This window comes from Lates calcarifer, linkage group LG5 (assembly GCF_001640805.2).
Source record: "Lates calcarifer isolate ASB-BC8 linkage group LG5, TLL_Latcal_v3, whole genome shotgun sequence".
NCBI classification, from domain to species: domain Eukaryota; kingdom Metazoa; phylum Chordata; class Actinopteri; family Centropomidae; genus Lates; species Lates calcarifer.
The window spans coordinates 20,468,726-20,490,454 of NC_066837.1; the positions used below are offsets into that span (position 1 = coordinate 20,468,726).

A 21,729-nucleotide genomic window follows, 5' to 3' on the forward strand; every position below is an offset into this window, starting at 1 on the left:
TTATTTCAATTATTTTATCTTTTAGTAGTTTCACATTCCCCATGTTTGACAAGGGGATTTCCATATTGACAGTAGTTTTTAAAGCTTTCATTCTAACTTCCTTTTGTGTTTGTAGGTGGGATGCAGAGGAAGCTGTCAGTGGCCCTGGCTTTTGTTGGGGGCTCAAAGGTTGTGATCCTGGATGAACCTACTGCTGGGGTTGATCCTTATGCACGCAGGGGCATCTGGGACCTGCTACTTAAGTACAGACAAGGTAAATACAACTGATAGTATACTCTTATTCATGCAGTACTTATTTATTCTTTTCAGTTCTTGATATATATCAGTAAGTCAAAGACTCCCCAGAAACATAATCTTCTATCCAATTAAGCTGAATTTGTTTTTCACTGGTCAGGCCGCACCATCATCCTGTCCACTCACCATATGGATGAGGCTGACATCCTGGGTGACCGAATCGCCATCATTTCCCACGGCAAGCTGTGCTGTGTAGGCTCCTCGCTTTTCCTGAAGACTCATCTGGGGACAGGCTACTATCTGACCCTGGTCAAGAGAGATTATGACTTGACACTTCAGTCATGCAGGAATTCGGCCAGCACCGTCTGCTATAGCAAGAAAACAGAGAAGGTAAAAGAGATGCAACTGGTAACATTAGTTCGTTTTTGAAAGATAAATAGTCTCACCTCCAGTGTCGTTCTAATTACAGAAGCTTGTTCTTTTTCTGTCTGAGTAATCGCTTTGAATGTAACAAGTACATCATGATTCATTCTCTCACAGTGTGCTCAAAAGTAAAGAAGTGAAGATTGTGACAGATTTCTCCTCTGACAGTTTAATTGGTACAAAGACTTAAAAATAGAAAGATTCTGTGACTCAGTGAGAATTTATTATCACAAAGAAATCAAATGTTTGATTTAGTCCTACTTACTTAACTTGTTGCCCTCTTTGTCTTTTGTTTAGGAGGACAGCGTATCAGAGAGCAGTTCAGATGCTGGTTTGGGCAGTGAGCCAGAGAGTGAAACTACCACTATTGGTAAGAACTTAGTATAAAATGGCTACCTCAAAGTTAGTCAAGTTTGTTTCCCTGTAAAATTAACTTTGCAAGACATATAAGATGTTGATGTTTTTAATTTCCTCTCATCAATCTCTTGCTCTTTCTGCCCCTTCCTACAGATGTCTCCCTCATCTCTAACGTGATATTCAAGCATGTGCCAGAGGCTCGCCTGGTGGAGGATCTCGGCCATGAACTCACCTATGTCTTACCCTACCAGTCCGCTAAAGATGGAGCCTTTGTGGAGCTCTTCCATGAGCTTGACGACCGACTCACCGACCTGGGAATATCCAGCTATGGAATATCTGACACCACCCTGGAAGAGGTAAGGAGCGCTGAAGAGCTGATTGACTTTTTTTGTCTGATCTTCCACAGCTGACCTCTCATTATTGGTTGTAAATATCTCATTGTCTGGTGTGTGTGTTTTATATTTGGTTTACTGGTTATATCCCCCTGCACCATCTGTTTTCAGTTTAGCCAATGTTTTAATCTTGTGTCTTCCAACTCTGCAGATTTTCCTGAAAGTGGCTGAGGACAGTGGAGTGGACTCTGTTGAGCTCTCAGGTGAGACTTGTGAGATTTTGTGCAATGATAATTAGATTTACAGTATTTATACACCTAACACGGTTATTTTAAAATGATTTTTTCACCCTTGTTTTAGACATAATATTAGAAGAATCACAGATAAATTGCAGACTATTGTATGGGCCAGAAAGTCTTGAATGAGAAAGTCTTGAAGAATGGGACATCATCTTTAATCAAAATAGAAAACATGACACTGAAGAGAGTTAAATGAATCTGTTTACTCTCCTGTGACTGCAGATGGAGTCGTACCAACCAGGACTCGTCGTCGTCATGCCTTTGGAGATCACCAGAGCTGCCTGAAGCCCTTCACTGAGGATGACTTTGACTTCAACGACTCTGAAGGTGATCCAGGTAGAACTGCACTACCAAGCATGCAGTGCAATGATAGCAACAGTCTTGTTGCTGCCATTCTTTTTTTTTTTAACTCTTGGATAATTGGTGCATGTGTTACATCTCTTTTTTTTTTACTGGGGAAACAGTGCAATTTCTCCTTGATGGAAACTAGACATATTTTGTAAAGCATAAAAATTGCTGAAAGTTGCTTCATAGCAGTAAAACTGCAATTGCAGGCAGTTTCTATTAGCAATATTACAAGATCAAGACAGACACTTGTCATGTTGCAAATTTGCTCATGTGGATCATGGTGTCTGTGTCCAGAATCCCGTGAGACTGACTGGCTCAGTGGAACAGATGGCAAAGGTTCGTACCAGGTCAAAGGCTGGAGTCTGAAGAGACAGCAGTTTGTTGCACTTCTCTGGAAACGATTCCTCTACGCCCGGCGTTCCAGGAAAGGATTCTTTGCTCAGGTATGCAGATGCTATTTTCATATACACTCACTGTACATATAGAGGAAACCAATGTGAGTGAGTCTTTCTGCCTTGTATGAATAGTGCAAGATTTTCTTAACAATTTCATCCTACAATGAAGCAATAGTTCTGAGGTGTTAGATGTAATAAATCTTCATGGTGTTATTTTTCAGATTGTTCTCCCCGCGGTGTTTGTGTGCATTGCCTTGGTGTTCAGCCTGATTGTTCCTCCGTTTGGAAAGTACCCCAGTCTGGCTCTGGATCCCGGCATGTATGGAGAACAGTTCACCTTCATCAGGTGAGATATTGTTCTTTCTGTCTGTAAAAAAATGCATTTTCTTCCTCTTCATCCATTTATTATAATAATAATAATAATATAATAACTAGTCAATCATCTGTCAAACCCCTTCTCAATCTTAGTGCACAAATATTTCTCTTTTCCTGTTAAGAAAAAAATGAACGGGCACATTTTCCTAAAGAAATGTGTTATATCCATCTACAATGTGCACAGCCAATTAAACATTTATAAGGTTACATAACCATACTTACCTTCATGTGTTGCCTAACAGATGTATTTTAAGCTCACTAGCTTAGCAGCAAAAAGTGCTGAAACTGCACTGAATACAATAGTTACATACTCAATACGCATTTTTTGTTTCATTGCCTTCTAGATGAGGTTGTCTGTCCATTATTACTTGTGTCCAGATGACTGCACTTTTCTTAAAAGATAACAGAATGATAAGCACCTTCTGCATGTGTTATTTAATGGGTTCCTTGTGTCTTTATAGTAATGACATACCTGAGGACCCTCACACCAATAAACTACTGGGAGCCCTGACAGAAAAACCAGGATTTGGAACACGCTGCATGGAAGGAGAACCCATACCGTGAGTTTTGTTTGTTTGTTTTTTATCTTATTGCAAAAAAGAAAAAAAAAAACACAACCAACATTCAGGAAAAATAGAAATATATATACACAGATATAGGGTAGATTTATGTATTGTATATAGTATTAGTATTGTATTATAATCATATACACACATAAAATGGTGATTTGGAGTTTAATATAAACTTGTCTCTTTCTCTGTGCTTCAGTGACACCCCCTGCACTGCAGTAGAGGATGAGTGGTCGGTTCCGCAAGTCTCTCAAAGTGTGAAGGACATGTTCGACAAAGGCAACTGGACCATGGAGAATCCGTCTCCCCTGTGTGAGTGCAGCTGCGAGGGGCGCAAGAGGATGCTGCCAGAGTGTCCAGCTGGTGCTGGGGGACTTCCACCACCACAGGTTGGTGTCACCAAACATTTAGAAAGTCAAAACTAAAGTTACAAAATTACAAAAGTAAAGATCAAATGACCTTCCTGTGTTCTCTTATACACACATACACACCTAATTACCCTCTCTCCCTGTTTGTGTATCCAGATGAAGATCAGTGAGAAAGACACTCTCCAGAATTTGACTGGCAGAAACATCTCAGACTATCTGGTTAAAACCTACGCTCAGATTATTGGCAAGAGGTAACATTCATCTCCCATACTTTTGTTACAAACTTTCATTTGTGTTAATTATGGCTTCATTGTATAATTTCTCACTCAAGCAATTGTTAACCATTAAATTTTTTGTCTTCTCTGACAGTCTGAAGAATAAGATTTGGGTCAACGAGTTCAGGTACATTATCAGTCATAATTCATTTTGAGCTTACTGATATATCGATAATAATGAACTGACTTCAGCTCTGCTGTGTCCTTCACTGATATTAAATGACTGTTCTCCACAGATATGGTGGATTCTCATTGGGTGCCAGGAGTTCTCAGCTTCTGTCCAACAGAGATCAAATTGACGATGCAATCGCTCAGCTGAGGAGGCGCTTCCGTCTGGAGAGGGTAAGAGATTTCATTATTATTTTACATGCTAAGACACTGATAAGATACTAACTCTTGTATACAGGGAATCAACAGCTGTGGCCAAACTATATTTGATAAACTCATATTATTGTGGGTTTTGAACAGTGTGCCCCTTGTACTTAAGAGGATTCTCTCCTTCTCCCACCCCTTCTCCCTCTGTCTCACTCACCCTCCAGGGAACTGCAGCAGATCGTTTCTTTCACAGTCTCTCCAGTTTTATCCGAGGATTGGACACCAAGAATAACGTCAAGGTTAGCACAGACACTCGCACGTACACACATACATACACACACAGCCTGGTTATACATCAGCATGTGGCTCTGTAGGTTACCGTCAAGCCTGCCTGATCAAATTCTTCAACAATGCTGCTGTTATGCCCTTGAGGACACAATATTCATCAGTCATTCTATTCATATTGTGTAATTTGATTCATAACAATTGATTTCTACTGATAAATTTCATGGTTTTTGTTTTTTCTTCTTTATATGCCACTTGCACACTCTGCGTATTTCTTTTCATATTCCTTAAATTTCACCACAAAAAAACCCATTAACATTGAACAAAGAAAGGCATAGACATGGGGCTAACAAAGGAGACAGTACAGAGCAAGTCATTTAGTGGGAATAGAGCCGTGTGAGGCACTTCACAAGGACAAAATCTTCCAATTTTTACTCTGAAGGCACTCAGCCTATTTACCTCCAGGCTGTTCTGTTTTTTTTTTTTCTCTCTGACGTTACAGAAACTAAAATGTCACATCTGCTTCTCTTTTCTCCAGATCTGGTTTAACAACAAGGGCTGGCACAGCATTGGCTCTTTCCTCAACGTGATGAACAATGGCATCCTGCGGGCAAGTCTGCCAGCCGGCAAAGACCCCACAAAGTTTGGCATCACTGCCTACAATCACCCGCTCAACCTCACAAAAGAGCAGCTGTCACAGGTGGCATTGTGAGTATTACGATATGAGGGCGTGTTTGAAAACTAACCTAACCCTTTTCTGGAAACACCGCGGCTCATTCTCATTTCTTCCTTCGATCTTTTCTCTCTCACTCAGGATGACGACATCAGTGGACGTTTTGGTGTCCATCTGCGTGATCTTCGCCATGTCCTTTGTCCCTGCCAGTTTTGTGGTTTTCCTCATCCAGGAGAGAGTGAACAAGGCAAAACATATGCAGTTCATCAGTGGAGTGCAGCCTTTCCTCTACTGGCTGGCCAACTTTGTCTGGGATATGGTAAGCTCTTGGTTCCATCGGCTCTTCTCTAAATTGTATGAGAAATCAAAAGAGAAAAGAATGTGCTGCACTTCTTTTTGTCTTTGTAAAACTTGAAAACTGATTTTCTCCCTCTCTTGCAGTGTAACTACATCGTCCCCGCCACACTGGTCATCATTATCTTTGTGTGTTTCCAACAAGACGCCTACGTCTCCTCCACCAATCTGCCTGTGCTGGCCCTGCTGCTTCTGCTCTACGGGTGAGTTTGACTCACATCCAGTTTAACTGATTCTTCATTCAATTCAATTTTTCGCTTTTTTTATTGAACCTCTCCTCGTCTAAAATGATCTTTGTGTCTCCTTCCAGATGGTCGATCACCCCTCTGATGTACCCAGCCTCATTTTTCTTTAAGATTCCCAGCACGGCCTATGTGGTTCTGACCAGTGTTAACATACTGATTGGAATCAATGGCAGCGTCTCCACATTTGTACTGGAGCTGTTTGGGAGCAATGTAAGTAATGTTTTCATGGAGCAGTCAGTTGATCGATTGATGATCTCACAAAAATGTGTAGAGAGAGAGATTTTTTGTAAGTGGATTGAGAACTGTTTGAGAGCAAATGGTCTATCTTGATTAAATATTAACTGTGAATGTTTGCATATCCCTCTTTCAGGAGATTGGTGGTATCAACGACATCCTGAAGAACGTGTTCCTCATCTTCCCTCACTTCTGTCTGGGCAGAGGACTGATTGACATGGTGAAGAACCAGGCAATGGCTGATGCTTTGGAGAGATTTGGTAAGTACAACAGACTTCTATTAAAACCTGCCATGTATGTAAAAAAAATGTTTTCAAGGCAGTCAAGAGAATTTTTCTAAAAGTGCTGAAATGTGGGTTCTGTTGCAGGTGAAAACCGGTTCCGTTCCCCTCTGGCCTGGGACATGGTGGGAAAGAACCTGTTTGCAATGGCCATAGAGGGCATTGTCTTCTTCTGCATCACTGTGCTCATTCAGTACCGCTTCTGCATCAAGGCCAGGTCAGCTTTAGTATTCTACAGACTCATTGATGCCTCCTCTGCACGTAATGCAGCATTCATGTCTGAGACCTCCTTATTCAAATAGATAAAGACATTTAGTTATGAATTTCCCCTATAATTTTCCAGGTCATCCACCAGTCATCTAAAGCCTATTGGAGAAGAGGATGAGGATGTGGCCAGAGAGCGACAGAGGATCCTGAGTGGTGGAGGACAATCAGACATCCTAGAGCTCAGACAGCTTACCAAGGTTTATAAACGAAAACAGAAGCCAGCAGTGGACCGGCTGTGTGTCGGCATCCCCCCTGGAGAGGTACGATACAGATATAGTATCTTAATCCTAATCTAGACCAGGCCACAAGGAAAAGACAGGAAAAGATGGGCTTTGAGCGATCATACTGTTTTATTGTTTATATGTTTATATATGAGCTGGTTAATTTTTGATTAAAATTAGGTTAAAAATTACCATATTAGATAATGAATTTGTAAGACTAAGATTGCCCTACATTCTTGCAAAATAAGTCTTGTCTTGAGATTAATGTTCTAATCTTTTTTGTTTCCTGCAGTGCTTTGGTTTGCTGGGGGTGAATGGAGCAGGGAAAAACCAGCACCTTTAAAATGCTGACAGGAGACTCTGTGGTGACCAGTGGAGAGGCCTACTTGGCTGGCAAAAGGTAAGGACACATCATACCACAAAATAAACAATGCATCCAATCATTTATTATAGACTATTATAGAATATAGAAAATATTTGCCCACGTAACCTATCTAACTGGCAAGAAATAGGGATATTTTCTCAGCACCAGTGAGATAATTAAAGGTACTTGAAATAAATATATTGAATCAAGGCAGAGTAAAGCAACTCTATCCCACTCCTGTTGAGATAAGGACTTGAGTAAATTTGTTCAAACAAGCAGAATTTCTTTGAGATATGAGAAAAAAAATACAAGGCTACATTATGAAACTTAATCATGCTCCTCTTTGTGTTTATTGTACTCCAGTGTAACTACAGAGATTGATGAAGTGCATCAGAACATGGGCTACTGTCCTCAGTTTGATGCCATCAACGACCTGCTGACCGGCAGAGAGCATCTCGAGTTTTATGCCATCTTGAGAGGAGTGCCCGAGAAGGAAGTCTGCGAGGTCAGTAACAAACAAACACATACATAAACATACAGTATCATCTATGACTTTATTGTTGACTATTGATCTTCTTATATGAACATCAGACTTCTATTTTTGTAGACTCATGATACATTATATGAGATATACAAATAAACAGCCTGTCTTTTATTAATAGTCTATGTTATGAAATAAAGTGCATGTGTATATAGTTGACACAGAAAACTTTACCCTGTCCACTAGGTGGCAGAGTGGGGCATCCGGAAGCTTGGGTTGGTCAAATATGTGGACAAGGCAGCAGGCAGCTACAGTGGAGGAAACATGAGGAAACTGTCTACTGCCATCGCTCTCATAGGAGGACCACCTGTTGTGTTTCTGGTAAGTGGAAAAAAATACTTTTTTCATAAACCCACAAATTCCTGAAGATAGTAGATTGTTTGTTCAACTCTACACTGTAGCACCAGCTGAGTATCTGTTGTTTCATATTCACAGGATGAACCAACTACAGGCATGGACCCTAAGGCACGTCGCGCCTTATGGAACGCCATCCTTAGTATCATCAAAGAGGGACGATCTGTAGTCCTGACCTCTCACAGGTTAGCCTGGCCATCTCAACTACATCCATTCAGTTAACTACACAATTATGTTTCAACACACAATAAGCTATTTTTAGATTTGCATCAAATACATAATTTATTCTTTTTTATCTCCTTAATTAATGTATGTATCCCAACATGACTAACCTCATCTTGGTGTGTTATGGTATGTTTTTACAGTATGGAGGAGTGTGAAGCACTTTGCACCAGGATGGCCATCATGGTCAATGGCAGGTTCCGCTGTCTGGGCAGTGTACAGCACCTCAAAAACAGGTAGGAACACACATTACAGCAATAGCACACACATACACAGGCCTCTCAATTCTTTTTTAAATGAGACAACTTCCTGGATTGCAGTGGCTAATATTGTCTTACAGTAATAATAATTTGCAACACTGTCACACTTGTTTGTTGAAATATGCTTCTTTCTTTTCTCATCAGGTTCGGTGATGGCTACACCATCATCCTGCGGGTGGCGGGGCCAGACCCTGACCTTCGGCCAGTGATGGAGTTCATCGAACAGGAGCTGCCAGGCAGCACACTCAAAGAGAAGCACCGCAACATGTTGCAATACCAGCTGCCCTCGTCCCTCACCTCCCTCGCCCGCATTTTCTCCCTGCTCTCCAAGAACAAGGAGGCACTCAGCATAGAGGACTACTCTGTCTCTCAGACCACTCTAGACCAAGTAAGCAAATTTGTCCACGGCTACACCCACTACTATTGAGTTTTTGTCTTCAACTTAAGCAATGTAGTAATTTCCTTTTCCTCATCTTTACCCTTGCAGGTGTTTGTAAATTTCGCCAAGGACCAAAGTGACGAGGACCATTTGAAAGATGTCCACCTGAGCAAGCGGGACGCTGTGGTAGTGGACTTTTCCCAGCTAAACTCCTTCCTCATGGACAGCAAGAGTAGGGAGAGCTGTGTCTGATTCCACAACATACCATCAGTGGGAGTTGCTATGCTTCGCCCACCCTCCCCCTCAACCACAGAAAATATGGACCACTAACCTGAGGGGGAGACGAACTATGTTGTTTTAATTTTCTTTTCTATTTTTTAGTCTTTTTTAATTGTTCTCATTTCTCAGTGGACCTGCACTTCAGCGCACAGCCTCTTGAAAAAGGCAGAGACTGCAGGTATCATGACAGACACTGAAGCAATGAAAACTCAATGCAAATCAATGCAAGACATATATAAATATATTTAAGATGAGAAAATTTTCCTGTGAGGGTTGGAGACTGGTGCTTCTCCTTCACTAGGGTGGGCAGAGAGAAAGAAAAGACTCAGAACACTTGAAGCAACAGCAGGAACATAACGCTGTGTTAGACTGGAAGGCTTGTAGCCCTGCTGCTCACATGGATGGACAAGGCATCGGGGATGATGGAAGGAAATATCTCTAGTTTTTGATCCCCATTCCTAGAAGTAGTTAGCAGTAGTCAGTGAGACTGTGTATGTGCTACTCTGTATCGTGAAATCACGGCCAGTGTAAGACAAACAAAAACAAGTTCGGATCATTCACTGCCAACTGCTAAAAGACGGACTGACTGACTACTTTTTTATTCAGGGTCAAACCTCTCTCAATCTCACTTCGTTACCAAGCGCAGTTGTTTTATATTGCTGATGGTAAAAAAAAAAAAAAAGTATTTACAATCCAATTGATTTCATGCTATCATGCAAGATATTAATTTTTACTAATTAGATTTTTTAATTCAACTTGACAAACATAACCTCTTTGGAGTTTTTTTATTTTATTTTATTTTTTGTTTGGATAACAATTAAGATTGATAACCAAATTGTCTTTTTTTTTATTTGTTGTTCTTGGTGTCCTTGACATTGTCCAGCACAGTGCCTATACTGTATCATGGTGGAGAGAGGAATCTGAGCACTCCATTAAAGACAACAATGTATGTAGGCTGCCAAGGAATGTATAAGACAGATACCAACATGCATCAAAGCACAAAAATGAGCTTTTTGTGGAGATGATGAATGAAACTTGACTGTTTTTTTTTTAATTGTGTCCTTTATTGTCAAAAACAAAACAAAACAAAAAAAATCTTGTGGTTGCTTGATGTCTGTACAAGATGTGCAGTCTGCTATACTGGCTGGTTTTTACTCGCCCTGTCCTCTTTAAAATGGAACTGAAGGTTAATCAGAACAGACACAAGAAAGCTGAAGATGGCTGAAGAATTTGGACTGGTTTCTGAAAGTTCATTGGAAATATATATTGCATGCTTTCCAACACGCCACACACCTTGACTGTCAGCACTTCTGCGTGTGTGCCGAAGCATGCCATCGGATCGGCTTGTAAAGGACTGGGGAGGACTGAATTCTGCTTCATTGTTGTTGGGTTTACCGGCGCATATATAAACGTGGAGTCTACATCCAAATTCTGTTGTAAAAAAAAAATGTGATGAGATGATTCCTGCAGGTTATCGTGTAGCTCTCATACACAGCTATTGTGCTTGTATGAGATCTAAAGTAGGTGCCTGTTCCAGTAACATGTTTTTATACATGCCTGTGTGAGGGCATGACGGGGGGTGTTTAAGACCTGAGCCAGCGCCGATGTGGATATTATGTACAGTAGCAATTGTGTGATGTCAAGTAAAAAAAAAAAAAAAAAAAAAACGTTACCAGTGGAGTGAACAAAAAGTATCTGTGCCAAATGGAGCTGAATATGTATCTTTGATCAACCAGCATAATCTTGAGGAGGCAACTGTTTTGTGAATTTTAAGTTGTGCTTTCATTTCTTTCTTTTTTTTTTCATCGGCTCACTTACAGAAATCCTCCTCTGTTCATTTTCAGCAGCTCGAAAACAAAAAGCACATTTTGTGTAATATTTGTGCTCTCTCATTCAGTCTTCATTAGACTACAAGTTCTTTCTATCTTCTAGTGATGCTGCCAAATTCCAATCTCTCTGTCTGTCCACATTAATAAGCTGCCACACTGAAGTTAACTGTACTGTCAGTAACTCAAAATTTTTAGACAAGGTTGAGATACATATTATGTTTCCAGAGCTAGTCGATAAGCCAGACTACATGTAAACAGGGACCATGGCAATTAGAGTTGTGCTTGCAATGCTTTATAGTTAAAAAAAAAAAATCATATCCAGGGTTTAAATTGATGACAGATTGTCATTACGGGTGCTCTGTCTTGGAAAGGGGGTTTCCGTTATCTCGGGGATCTAATAGTGTCGTGGGGCTTCAGGCTCAACCCTGCCACCAACACTGAGGGCCCAAGCCACCGCCACCCACCCCACACCCCTGTTAAATGTGAGCACTTTACAGGCTTAACAGCCTTTTATTTCAAAAAAAAATGTAGAGGTAGAGATTTGGGTATGGCAAATTAAGACATTTAAAAACAAATCTCTGCACTGGAACACAACAGATACGATTCAGACAAACTGAAGCTACACCACTGCATTAAAAGATTTGTGTGTAATAGAATGAAGGATTACATGTGATTGAGAGAAATTAGTAAAAAGCAGAGACAGCAGAGAGATAAAGAGAGAAATGCAGAACAGTACCATGGTGGTGATTTTTCTCTTCTTGTGCTCAATATTATTATTTGTTTACATTTTTAAGTATTAAACAACAGTTTGAGTCTGTTACTCTTTGTGTATAGTTACTCTTTACATTAATAAATAAAATAAAATTCATACATTTTGAATGATTTGATTTTTTTTTTTTTTTTTTTGCCAGAGTAAAAAAAAGCTAATGTGGGCTTGTCAAATGGAACAAAAGAACAAAAGATATGTTTACTGTATGTTTGGGCGTGTGTGTTAATGTGCGCTGATGACTCTGAGTTTCTAGATTGTGCATGTGACTGTGTGTCTATTTTCACCTGCTGCGTTCCCACAAGCACACGCCCACCCCACACACAGACAGCTATATTGCTGGTGAAAACAGAGACACACTCAGAGGATTCTGTCACCCACCAACATCATGACTGGAAGAGCTGTTTTCCTGGGACTCCTGCTTATTTGTGTGGCTGCAGGTAACAAAGAAAAGCACTTGATTGGATTTGTTTTTGTGTTCTAGTTTGAGAGGTGTTATAGATTGAGATTTAAGTCTATAGACAAATTTTGAGTGATTTATATTTAAATGCCCTAGAATGAAACAGGAAGGTTTTCATGTTTTATGGTCTTACAACATTGAACCAAAGTACACTGGGCTGTACAGTATATTATGTACTGACATTTAGGGATATCACATATTTAAAATCATAGGTATGTCATTATAGTAACCACTCATGTACTCTACCTGTATAGTGAATTAACAATAATGGATCAGAAATATCAACGTCAGAGACTATGACTTAAAAAAAAAACCCAGGTAGTGTATTGACTTTTCTAATGTAGTTCAAGTATTCACATGTGTTGCCAATGATATTTTGTATGAGTTGGGCTGTTTATGTATTTATCTGGACTTTATGGAGTATGGGGTTTATTATTTATACATTTATGGTTTTATAAGTCATGTGTTTTTTTTTCACAGATGCAGAGAAGGAACCTGGACTCATGATAAAGGTGAAATATTTTAATGGAAAAATTTGATTTAGTGGAGCACACTGGAATGTGTTTTGTGTCTTACTCTGTGTGTGTGTGTGTAAGAAGAACAAGAAATAATCAACTCTAATATAGTACTTTTTTTTAGATTTGATGAGAATCATTCAGTGAACCTGTAAAACTCAAAACCTCCTGTGAGAACAGAATATTGTTATAATATAATGTTTTATTTTCTGGCAGCCCTCTTGTTACGACATGGCAGAGATTCCAGCGTGCCCTATGAATTTTGCTCCTGTGTGTGGCAGTGATGGAAACACTTACGCCAACGAGTGTGCCCTGTGTGTCCAAAGACAGTGAGTACACACAGCTGCTCCTTTCTCATGACACTCACACACCATCAAGACCAAAGTTGACCTTATGGAGTAAAAAGTGCTCAAGTCGCCATCTGGTGGTGAAATAATTAGACTACAGTCACAGCAGCTAATTCAAATGACTGGGAGATATCACATTTTGTTTCGCTCATTTACGGGGGATGAACTAATGGTCACTTATCTTTACTGGAAAATGACAGTCACACCTCTGGTGACTAAGTAATATTCACATATGCCTTTTTTTTTTTCTTTTTTTTTTACAAAGAATGTATTAAGAGATCCTTGTGGATTAGTGCTTACATTGCAGTGACAGAAATACTGACTGAAATTTTCTTTTGCCCAGTAAAGCGTTTGCTCTTGATGTTATCTTCAAACCTTTATGTTGTTTGTATGTTTGACTGTTGGTGTTTGTATGTTAACCCTGTAACAGTGACTTTGTTTTATTAATAAAAGTCTACAGCTGTCTAACTTAAGGCATAGCTGTACTTTGAGTTAAATGCTAACAGGAGCATAACAACACTAAGATAATAATCTTTAGCAGGTGTAATGTTTATCATGTTCACCTTAGTTTAGCTTGTTAGCATGCTAGTATCTGCTTATTAGCACTAAACACAAAGTGCAGATGAGGCTGATGGGAATGTCATTAGTTTTGCATTTGGACATAAACTACAATATTTGACAAACTGAAATTTGACCTAATTAGCACCAGATGAAAAGTGAGGTGACTGCAAAAGTCATCTTAATTAATTATGAGAGGGATGTGAATGCAATTCTTCCAAAACTTGTACAGACTGTCCAAAATTGGTATCCATGAAGTCAGTCTGCTGGTTTGGCTAAAAACCATCATTGATGACCTCTCTCTCTACACCCATCTCTCTCTTACCAATTGCTCGACTTTACCGTAGACATGATGAGCTTAAAAGAGTCTTTTGGCTGGCGTTTTCACTTTTCCACCTACACTGAGCTGAGCAGCGCAGAATGAATCACAGCCAAGTAATGTTATGATTCTCTCTGTAGAGTAACCAAGATGGACATTATGATCGTCAAGGAGGGGACCTGCTGATCTGCACAGCTGGTGATGTCACCGCCCAAGCATCCAATCAGGATCTGGTTATGTGTCCGACATGGATCTTTGATATAACAACTGGATCCCAACTGTCCCAAAAAAGTTTGTTCTAATTACCACAAGCAATAAATGTCCTTCAGCATCAAACAACGTTCTTGAGATATTTTCATTTTTATCAATAAAATCCAAATCTCACAAAGTTTAACATTAATAGGAAGCCTGGATAAAGTACAAAGAGGAAGTAAAACAGATGCCAGAATTAAGAAAAATAAAGAAGTGAAGCCCACAAATGTAATTTTTGAAATGAAGCTTATATGTGGTGAAAGGAAAAGAAAAGAAAGGTGATTTAGTGATTTCTCTAACAATCTGAAAAGCATTCCTTTGTGAGGTGGAGGGAGGTGAATGACCAGTCGGTTATCTCTGTTGGTGAGCTTATTGTTTACACACCTTATACTGAGTAACACAGTGGTCAATAATATTCGTGTCTATGTGTTTGGGATTTAGACAAAGTGAGAGAGTGTGAGTTAATGGGTTGGTAAAAGTAAAAAGGGGCAGAAGACACAGAGACACACACAGGGAAAGAGGACATAAAACAAAGTGTTGTGTCCTGAGGTCAAAGGTCAAATGTGTGAGTCACATGGTTGAAACCAGGAAATGGAGAAGTGGTATCAATCCACAGTCGCTTTCTTTATCTTTACAGTAGCGCAGAAACAAGGCTTTTCAGGTTTCAGTAGTGACTGACTTATTGAAGATGATAAGAAACGGAGTGGAACTTAAGTAAGTATAGACTGTAAATAATCTGCTGTACTTCTACTACCACTACTTCTACTATTACTGCTCTTTACTTTTTTTTTACTGTCAGATGATAGTTTGTTATGTTAATGTCATGTATAATTTAGGATTTGAAAAAAAATTAGCTGATTCCAGCAGTTCTGAACCAAGACAGAGGAGCAGCAAACCTGAACCTGAGCCTAGACAGGCTCGAAACGGAGAGTGAATTATATCAATAGATGTTACAAACTCATGTTATTAAATGTTAATGATTTGCAGATTGCAGAGACAAGCACTCCAATGTTCACTTCTGTTCAGTTTTTATGTTTAGTTTGGTTAAGTTTAGCTTGGTTCAGGTCAGATCAGGTTGTTAACTTAGTTAGCCTGATCTCTTTCCTCTTTTCCTCTTTCCTCCTCTTTTCTGCTTTGTGTCATTACAGCTACATTATGTTACATCATTTGTATTGTCACTGTTTCTATAGGCTCACCAAAGTTCAGGACTGTCAAAATGGAATATCTATAGACCTCTTCCTGCACCTGTCACTCATACCAGCAGTGAGTTGTCTGTCCATTTAACCTGCAATATGAACATAAAAAAGAAAATATAAAGTTGACTCACTAAAAAATGCATCAAAATAGCCATAGTAAAATCTAAAACTAACATTTTGTTGTGTCAAAGCAAGTTGTTGATCAATACAGCTTTTCAACCTGTAAGGCAAGGGTCATCTTTCCTATAGCAGTTTGGATAACGAAAAACTACACAGTAAAGAAGCAATGCTACAAAATTCTCAGGACACAGAATAGCAGAATTCCTGTTCATAATGCCAAGAACACCACTATAGTAGCAGAGTGCATACTGTACATTCACTGCAACAGCATTTAATGAGCAGGTACAGCAATGCAAACAAAGCATTGTTCCAGTAGATTTGTTTATGTGTTTATTTATACATCTATTTGTTGTCTTCCAGGTGTTGATTGTAGGGGTGCTCTCATTCCTCCAGAGAAGAGCCCAGAGACTGGGCATCGACCACAGACTGCCCTTCCTCAGGGGACGGTTTGCCATTGTGGTGTAAGTAGGCACCAGCAACAATAAATATATCAAAAGGAAACAGTAACAAACTCCTTGGTACACACATCAGCCATATAGCTCAGTTTATGTTTACATGTTGTCATTGTTGAACCCCAGACCTTTGGATACTATAGGCAGCCTCAGTAACCGATGGTCCTATGGATTTGCATTTGGTGCCGTTTCCAGCAGCGTCCTGCTGCTCTTCTCCGAACGTTACATCCCTTTCACAGTCCCACCCTGGGCCAGAGGTACTCCCTCTATTTACAGTTATTATATTCAAACATCTTTACCATACATATACAATAAGTACATACTGATGTAATGTTTCCTAACTGCTTTCCTCAGCTATCGTGTATCTGGTTGGAGCTTTAGAAGTGGGTCTGGTGTATTTCCCTTTCTTTGCCTGTCTGTCAACACCTTTCAGAGCAGCTGGTGCTTTGCTGGGAATACTCTACTCTCTGTCCTGGTAAACAATCCTTCCACAAAATATGGATTAGTATACATGATATGATAGTTGTTGGTGAAACATTATATTATCATTATGTTATTATTTAAATATTATATTACACATCCAAATTATATAAACAATATAGATGGAGAAATGAGTGGGTGTATGGATAATCACATTTTACTACATCACATGACTTGATGCTTGTTTGCAGGATCATCGTTACAGTTTGGGACACATTCACCTGTCCTGATGGTAAGGTAGGTGAGTACTAAATCCATGAAAGCTTGTGGAAGTGTAATGCACCTGTTGCAGTGTGTCTGCATGAAAAAAAAAGAATTCATGCAAAACATTGTGTGTATGATTTTAAAGATTTTGGGGAGACACCAGAAGATAATTATCCAGTGGCCCTGCATCCTCTCCCTCATCTTCCTCTTGGGTCGATTTGTCTACATGCTGGTTAAAGCCATTCGAATACGTCTGCAACTGGAACAGGAGGTCAGCATGTAAAATCTCTACAATGATTCTAGCTGTATGTTTGGAAAATCTGATGATCTAAAGGCTATTTGAGATTTTATGTAATGTTTATTGGTATATTTATTTTTTTTATTCTCCCTTTCTGCTTCTATTTTGTTGGTGACTAATGGACATGAGGGCACGAGGAAGATTTGTTGTCATTGTAGTACCCATAACAAAATTCGGTTTGACACTCTCCAGTGGCAACAAAACTTAAATAAAATAAATAAATAAATACAAATCAACACAAGATGCAAAACAATATGTAAACAAAGTATAAAACAATAAATAACAAGGACAAACAATAACAAATTTAGGGTCTGTAGTGATTGATATAACATTTTTGTCTGATTTCTGAACAATAAAGTCTGTGTGAGAATAAATCTGCTCAATCTGCTGCCAGGACTCTGAGGAGCTGAATGAGCAGCACCAGGTGGAGCATGTTAAAAGACTGCTGAGGAAAGCACCTGCACACAGGTAGAATACGCACTCATACATGGTAATGCAGTTCAGCGCATCCTAACTTGAAATCCAGTAATCTCGAAAGCAGCGGCACACATGGATACACTCACCTACATACATAAACACACACAGTGGTTTTGACCATTCTGTGTTGCAGTAAGCCACTCAGCTGGTTCCAGAGCCGAGTGTATGAGTGGGACCCCTACTTCAAATTCCCCAACAGGATCATTGGCACCGCCATTATATCCCTTATAGGCCTATATACGGTAAAGACACACCAAGACATCTCTTTGGATTCCGGTAAAACCAAATATCTACACTATAAGCTTTATTTCAGCCTATTCATTTCTCCTCTTGTGATTCCTCCAGATGACTCTGGCAGACTACAGTCTCAGTAATGTGGCTTTTACCCAAGTAGAAAAGTGGAAGAATACACTGGAACAGCTGGTTTTGTCTTGTAACCAAACTGAAGGTCTTAAAGCCATGATACCAGCGCTGGAGGAATTCATCATCGTGGCAAGGAGTGAGTTGGTCTGCATCCACACCCCATATAGTCTGGTGCATTTATGGTCTTTGTGATTATTGAGGATGAAAAGAAACACAGTGGTAGATGGTAGACATCAGACAAGTTTCCGTCCTGCCTCTTTGATTGTGAACATTTCTGATAAGAAAAAGTCAAAAATCATCTCTCATCTGTTTTTTAAGGTGGCCAAGACTTCATGAAACAAAGTGTCTTAGTTTCTTTTCTTTCTTTTTTTTTTCAGAGTCTTGGCTGGCTACAACCATCTTTGCTAGTCTCAACTCTGTTGCCTACACTTTCCATGTATTGGCATGTTACAGGTAAGAGATACTAAAAAAACAAAAAAGAAAGATATCAAGTGCATTAATGTTTTAACTGAGAAATGATGATGTAAAGTGGAAGAATAATAAATAATAAGTGAATGGACTGTTTAGGTTTTATGGAAATATGAAAGAAATTTCTCTAACAGTTATCACCTGATATATTGATGCTATAGGAAACACACGAAGAGACTGTGGAAAGGACAGAGGGGTTTTCTTCCTGAGAAGTTTCAAAAGCCTAGTTCCGCTGTCAGTGTAGTACGTAACATGCACACGCGCACACACACACACACACACACACACACACACACACACACACACGTAGCAGATGGCAGACGATTCCAGAGCAAATCAGATTTCAGCTTGGCACTAGAGCCTCAAAATCAGCAGTCACAAATGTGACATTGGCTACAGTTTAACTGTGTTTCCAGGTCAGGATGTGTGTGTCACTGCGTATAAAAATTTGGGGGCCACATATTTCAAACCATATGGCCACTGCACCCTACCAGCTCTGCAATAACACTAAATGATTGTTACAATTTGGTTCTGGCTCCCAGCCGTTTTAACAAGACTCCCACAGCTGAGAACAGGTTGTGGCTGATTGGCTACACAAAAACAAAACCAGCTTTACCAAACACACACAGTTGCACGTGTCTGAACATTTTGAATTGTGTGCGTGTGCTTTTGAGTGTTTCAAATATGTAGAGCATTTGGACAATCTGCACATATGAAAGTTTTTGTCTCTATTTGGCTTCTTATATATATTTACTTCACACATGCTTTTGATCAGAAGATAAATGCACAAACCAAAATTTTCTCATTGATTTTCACAGGCTTCCATTGCAAGATACTCTGGATGGCAAATAGCATTTACACTGTGGGGTGAGTTTTTCATTATCTGAAACATATGAACAATATCTACAACCTCTTGCAGTTTCACAAATGACACCAGCACCAAGGTTTACGTCTCTCTTTTCTTGGCATTTTGAGATCATAAAAGTGGTAGAACAATGTGAGATAATTACACTTGTGTCTTTTTTAGGCTATCTGATTGTCCATTTTGTCCACTTTGTGTTTGCCCTGCTCTTGGCATACGGGCTGGCTCTCCCTATAAAGCATGGAAGAGTGGTCAGCATGCTCACTAATCTGGGAATCATCATGTAAGGCTGGTTTCCCTGTAGTTGTGGATATATGACAGCATATAAATGAATGGTCAGATTGACAGATAGACACACTGACTGATTGATTTTTACTTTTCTCATGGGTCTCTCAGTCTGACCATCGGCCTTGTGATCGGCCTGGTGATTCTCCAGGTAGCTCTGGTTCAGATCTTCTTCCTCCAGGACAAACTATCTCCTACGGATAAACAGAAACCTCTGGCTCTCAACAACAGGTGAATACATTTCAATACAGTTATTCAGTGTGGGCCATTAAATCGTCAGAGGACATACTAAAACACAAATCCTCCATTTGCCAGCAAACACTAGCTGTTAAAAGGGAAGTACTGGTGATAAAGTAGTAGATAAAAGCAGTAATAGTATGACATTATTATCTATGTAATGTAGACTGGTTGAGGACATAATGTGATGATGAAGTCATAAAATTTGAACTTACTCAACAGTAAAGCAGTAAAGTAGCTTCAGTGACTTACTGGAACAAGCAGATGCTGTGCACTTCATAGTATGGGACACCTCTTAACACCAGTTTCTCTAATATTAATAGAAAAAGTGCATATGATTCAAGTTTAATCTGTATGATACAGTTTCTTGAAATCACCTCCCCACCCTCTCCCACAGGAAGGCATTCCACTGCTTCAACTACTTCTTCTTTTTCTACAATGTGGTGATGGGGATCAGCAACTGCATCTTGAGGCTGCTGTTCAGCATTGTCGTAGGAACATGGCTGGTGTCCCGCATAGACCGGACCATCATGCAGAGAGGATATGAAACCATGGATGCTGGTAAGCCTAAATTGAAATGAAAACGTGTGCAAGACAAAATAAAATAGTAATTGAGGTGTCTGCCTTCAGACCATTGTCCACAAGATGGCAGTATTTCACAAAGCATCAGCATCTAGTGTTTCTCTAGACAAGAACAGGAAGTTGATGTGATAGAGTGGAAAACCTACCGTATTCTGGTGTATACAGCTGGAATATTGAGCTTAGAAATATGTTAGAGAAACTTCCAATAAACTAGACACTATTCATAAGTGTCTTACTGTTATTATTATGTTAATATCAGGACAAACAAACTTTGCTGCTATTGTTGATCCCAAGAAGTGAGTGTGTGAGAAGCTTAGGGTTGCAGCATATAATTCATATGTACAAGCCAATTCACTACTACATCTGACTCATTCAAGGCTACAGTACGTGGATTGGAATGATCTTCGCTGACCACTATCATAACAATCCAGTCATGGTGTGTTTCTGCCAGCTGCTGGTCTGCAATAAGCTGGAGAGCCACACCGCACCTGATATACTCCACATTCAGCAACATGCCGCCCGGTCGTATCCTCTTTTAAATTACCTCTTAAAATGCACTTTATTTATTTTACCTATTTTTTAAATTTCCAGTTTATTAACTTTTTTTTTTCTTTTTTTTTTTTTTTGCAGAGCACCCTGTGAATAGCCTGGCCAAGAGGCGCTGGAAGTTGTTTTATACATTACTGAGAAACCCTCATCTGATCCTGCTCAGAAAACACCACCTCTCCTCATCTTCATCGATACAGTCATCATCGTCTCCCCAGTCAGACTTGCTGGTGCAGGCTTGGGTCATGGCCTCACAAACGCAGAGTCAGCAAACAGTACTACCAGAGATTACAGTCACACCAGCAGAGGACTGTTAAAGTAACATTTCCATAGATTGTGCTCTTGTTATAAAGTATGGTTTGGAATTCAAAGCTGTATTTGAGTCTGCTCTGAGGCTGTTGTGATACCAGTATCACAGACTGTATGCAATTTAAAGCGTTTAATCAGTGTGTCATTGTCTTGAATATCTATGCCTTTCAGTGACCCTTGTCTTCAGAGTTCACATTAGTTCATGCCCTGCAGGCCTGCCACTAAATGGTCGAAACCAAAGCATATGCTGAAAAAGCATAATTTAAGTCAAATTGGAACTATTATACTGTATTATACAGTAAAGATTCAATGTGAACCTTTGTACATAATCACAATGTCACCTGTAACATCAGTTCTAGAAATAAATCTGGTCATTTCTCTATTAAACCTTTATGCACAACTTCTGTATATGATCAATAAACATTTGGTGGCACTTCATGGTAGTCATGCAATTTGTAGAGCTCTGCAGGCATTAGGCCTGTGCAAACAAAAGAGAGGCTTCTACTTTGCACAAAGTTGTAAATATGGCTCAACTTTCAGCCGGAAATGAAATCA

General features: G+C 39.6%; 3 protein-coding genes across 3 annotated transcripts in view; all 3 read left to right on the forward strand.

Moving 5' to 3' along the window:
• The window catches only part of LOC108885358 (phospholipid-transporting ATPase ABCA1-like), a 38,900-nt gene extending 26,943 nt beyond the window's left edge, over nucleotides 1-11,957 (forward strand). The window contains 29 exon segments of the mRNA XM_051070723.1: nucleotides 116-253; nucleotides 395-624; nucleotides 955-1,027; nucleotides 1,168-1,370; nucleotides 1,558-1,609; nucleotides 1,868-1,981; nucleotides 2,288-2,436; nucleotides 2,610-2,734; nucleotides 3,225-3,323; nucleotides 3,532-3,721; nucleotides 3,857-3,951; nucleotides 4,070-4,102; nucleotides 4,212-4,317; nucleotides 4,515-4,589; nucleotides 5,114-5,283; nucleotides 5,390-5,567; nucleotides 5,690-5,805; nucleotides 5,913-6,057; nucleotides 6,218-6,341; nucleotides 6,450-6,579; nucleotides 6,706-6,889; nucleotides 7,143-7,172; nucleotides 7,174-7,250; nucleotides 7,578-7,719; nucleotides 7,942-8,076; nucleotides 8,191-8,294; nucleotides 8,475-8,567; nucleotides 8,736-8,979; nucleotides 9,079-11,957. Of these exon segments, the coding sequence (XP_050926680.1) occupies nucleotides 116-253; nucleotides 395-624; nucleotides 955-1,027; nucleotides 1,168-1,370; nucleotides 1,558-1,609; nucleotides 1,868-1,981; nucleotides 2,288-2,436; nucleotides 2,610-2,734; nucleotides 3,225-3,323; nucleotides 3,532-3,721; nucleotides 3,857-3,951; nucleotides 4,070-4,102; nucleotides 4,212-4,317; nucleotides 4,515-4,589; nucleotides 5,114-5,283; nucleotides 5,390-5,567; nucleotides 5,690-5,805; nucleotides 5,913-6,057; nucleotides 6,218-6,341; nucleotides 6,450-6,579; nucleotides 6,706-6,889; nucleotides 7,143-7,172; nucleotides 7,174-7,250; nucleotides 7,578-7,719; nucleotides 7,942-8,076; nucleotides 8,191-8,294; nucleotides 8,475-8,567; nucleotides 8,736-8,979; nucleotides 9,079-9,222 (3,698 nt within the window). The 3' untranslated portion in view covers nucleotides 9,223-11,957.
• A 190-nt stretch (nucleotides 11,958-12,147) lies between these two features.
• Nucleotides 12,148-14,382, forward strand: spink4 (serine peptidase inhibitor, Kazal type 4). The gene is made up of 4 exons (XM_018679676.2): nucleotides 12,148-12,284; nucleotides 12,785-12,816; nucleotides 13,036-13,148; nucleotides 14,184-14,382. The coding sequence occupies exons 1-4, from the start codon at nucleotides 12,233-12,235 to the stop codon at nucleotides 14,227-14,229; spliced, it is 243 nt and encodes an 80-aa protein (XP_018535192.1). The 5' UTR covers nucleotides 12,148-12,232; the 3' UTR covers nucleotides 14,230-14,382.
• A 288-nt stretch (nucleotides 14,383-14,670) lies between these two features.
• stra6l (STRA6-like) lies at nucleotides 14,671-21,612 on the forward strand. The gene is given in 19 exon segments (XM_018679675.2): nucleotides 14,671-15,009; nucleotides 15,486-15,558; nucleotides 15,972-16,072; nucleotides 16,190-16,320; nucleotides 16,418-16,538; nucleotides 16,735-16,780; nucleotides 16,893-17,018; nucleotides 17,440-17,513; nucleotides 17,656-17,764; nucleotides 17,868-18,021; nucleotides 18,263-18,338; nucleotides 18,515-18,596; nucleotides 19,172-19,220; nucleotides 19,381-19,498; nucleotides 19,612-19,731; nucleotides 20,135-20,298; nucleotides 20,697-20,806; nucleotides 20,808-20,841; nucleotides 20,950-21,612. Coding segments are annotated over 19 exon segments (1,947 nt in total). The 5' UTR covers nucleotides 14,671-14,983; the 3' UTR covers nucleotides 21,183-21,612.
• The last annotated feature ends 117 nt before the right edge of the window (nucleotides 21,613-21,729 follow it).

Coding starts and splice junctions, on each gene's coding strand:
- spink4 (XM_018679676.2), top strand. CDS start 12,233: ATGACTGGAAGAGCTGTTTTCCTGGGACTCCTGCTTATTTGTGTGGCT. Junction 12,285..12,784: donor GCTTATTTGTGTGGCTGCAG/GTAACAAAGAAA, acceptor TTTTTTTCACAG/ATGCAGAGAAGGAACCTGGA. Junction 12,817..13,035: donor AACCTGGACTCATGATAAAG/GTGAAATATTTT, acceptor ATTTTCTGGCAG/CCCTCTTGTTACGACATGGC.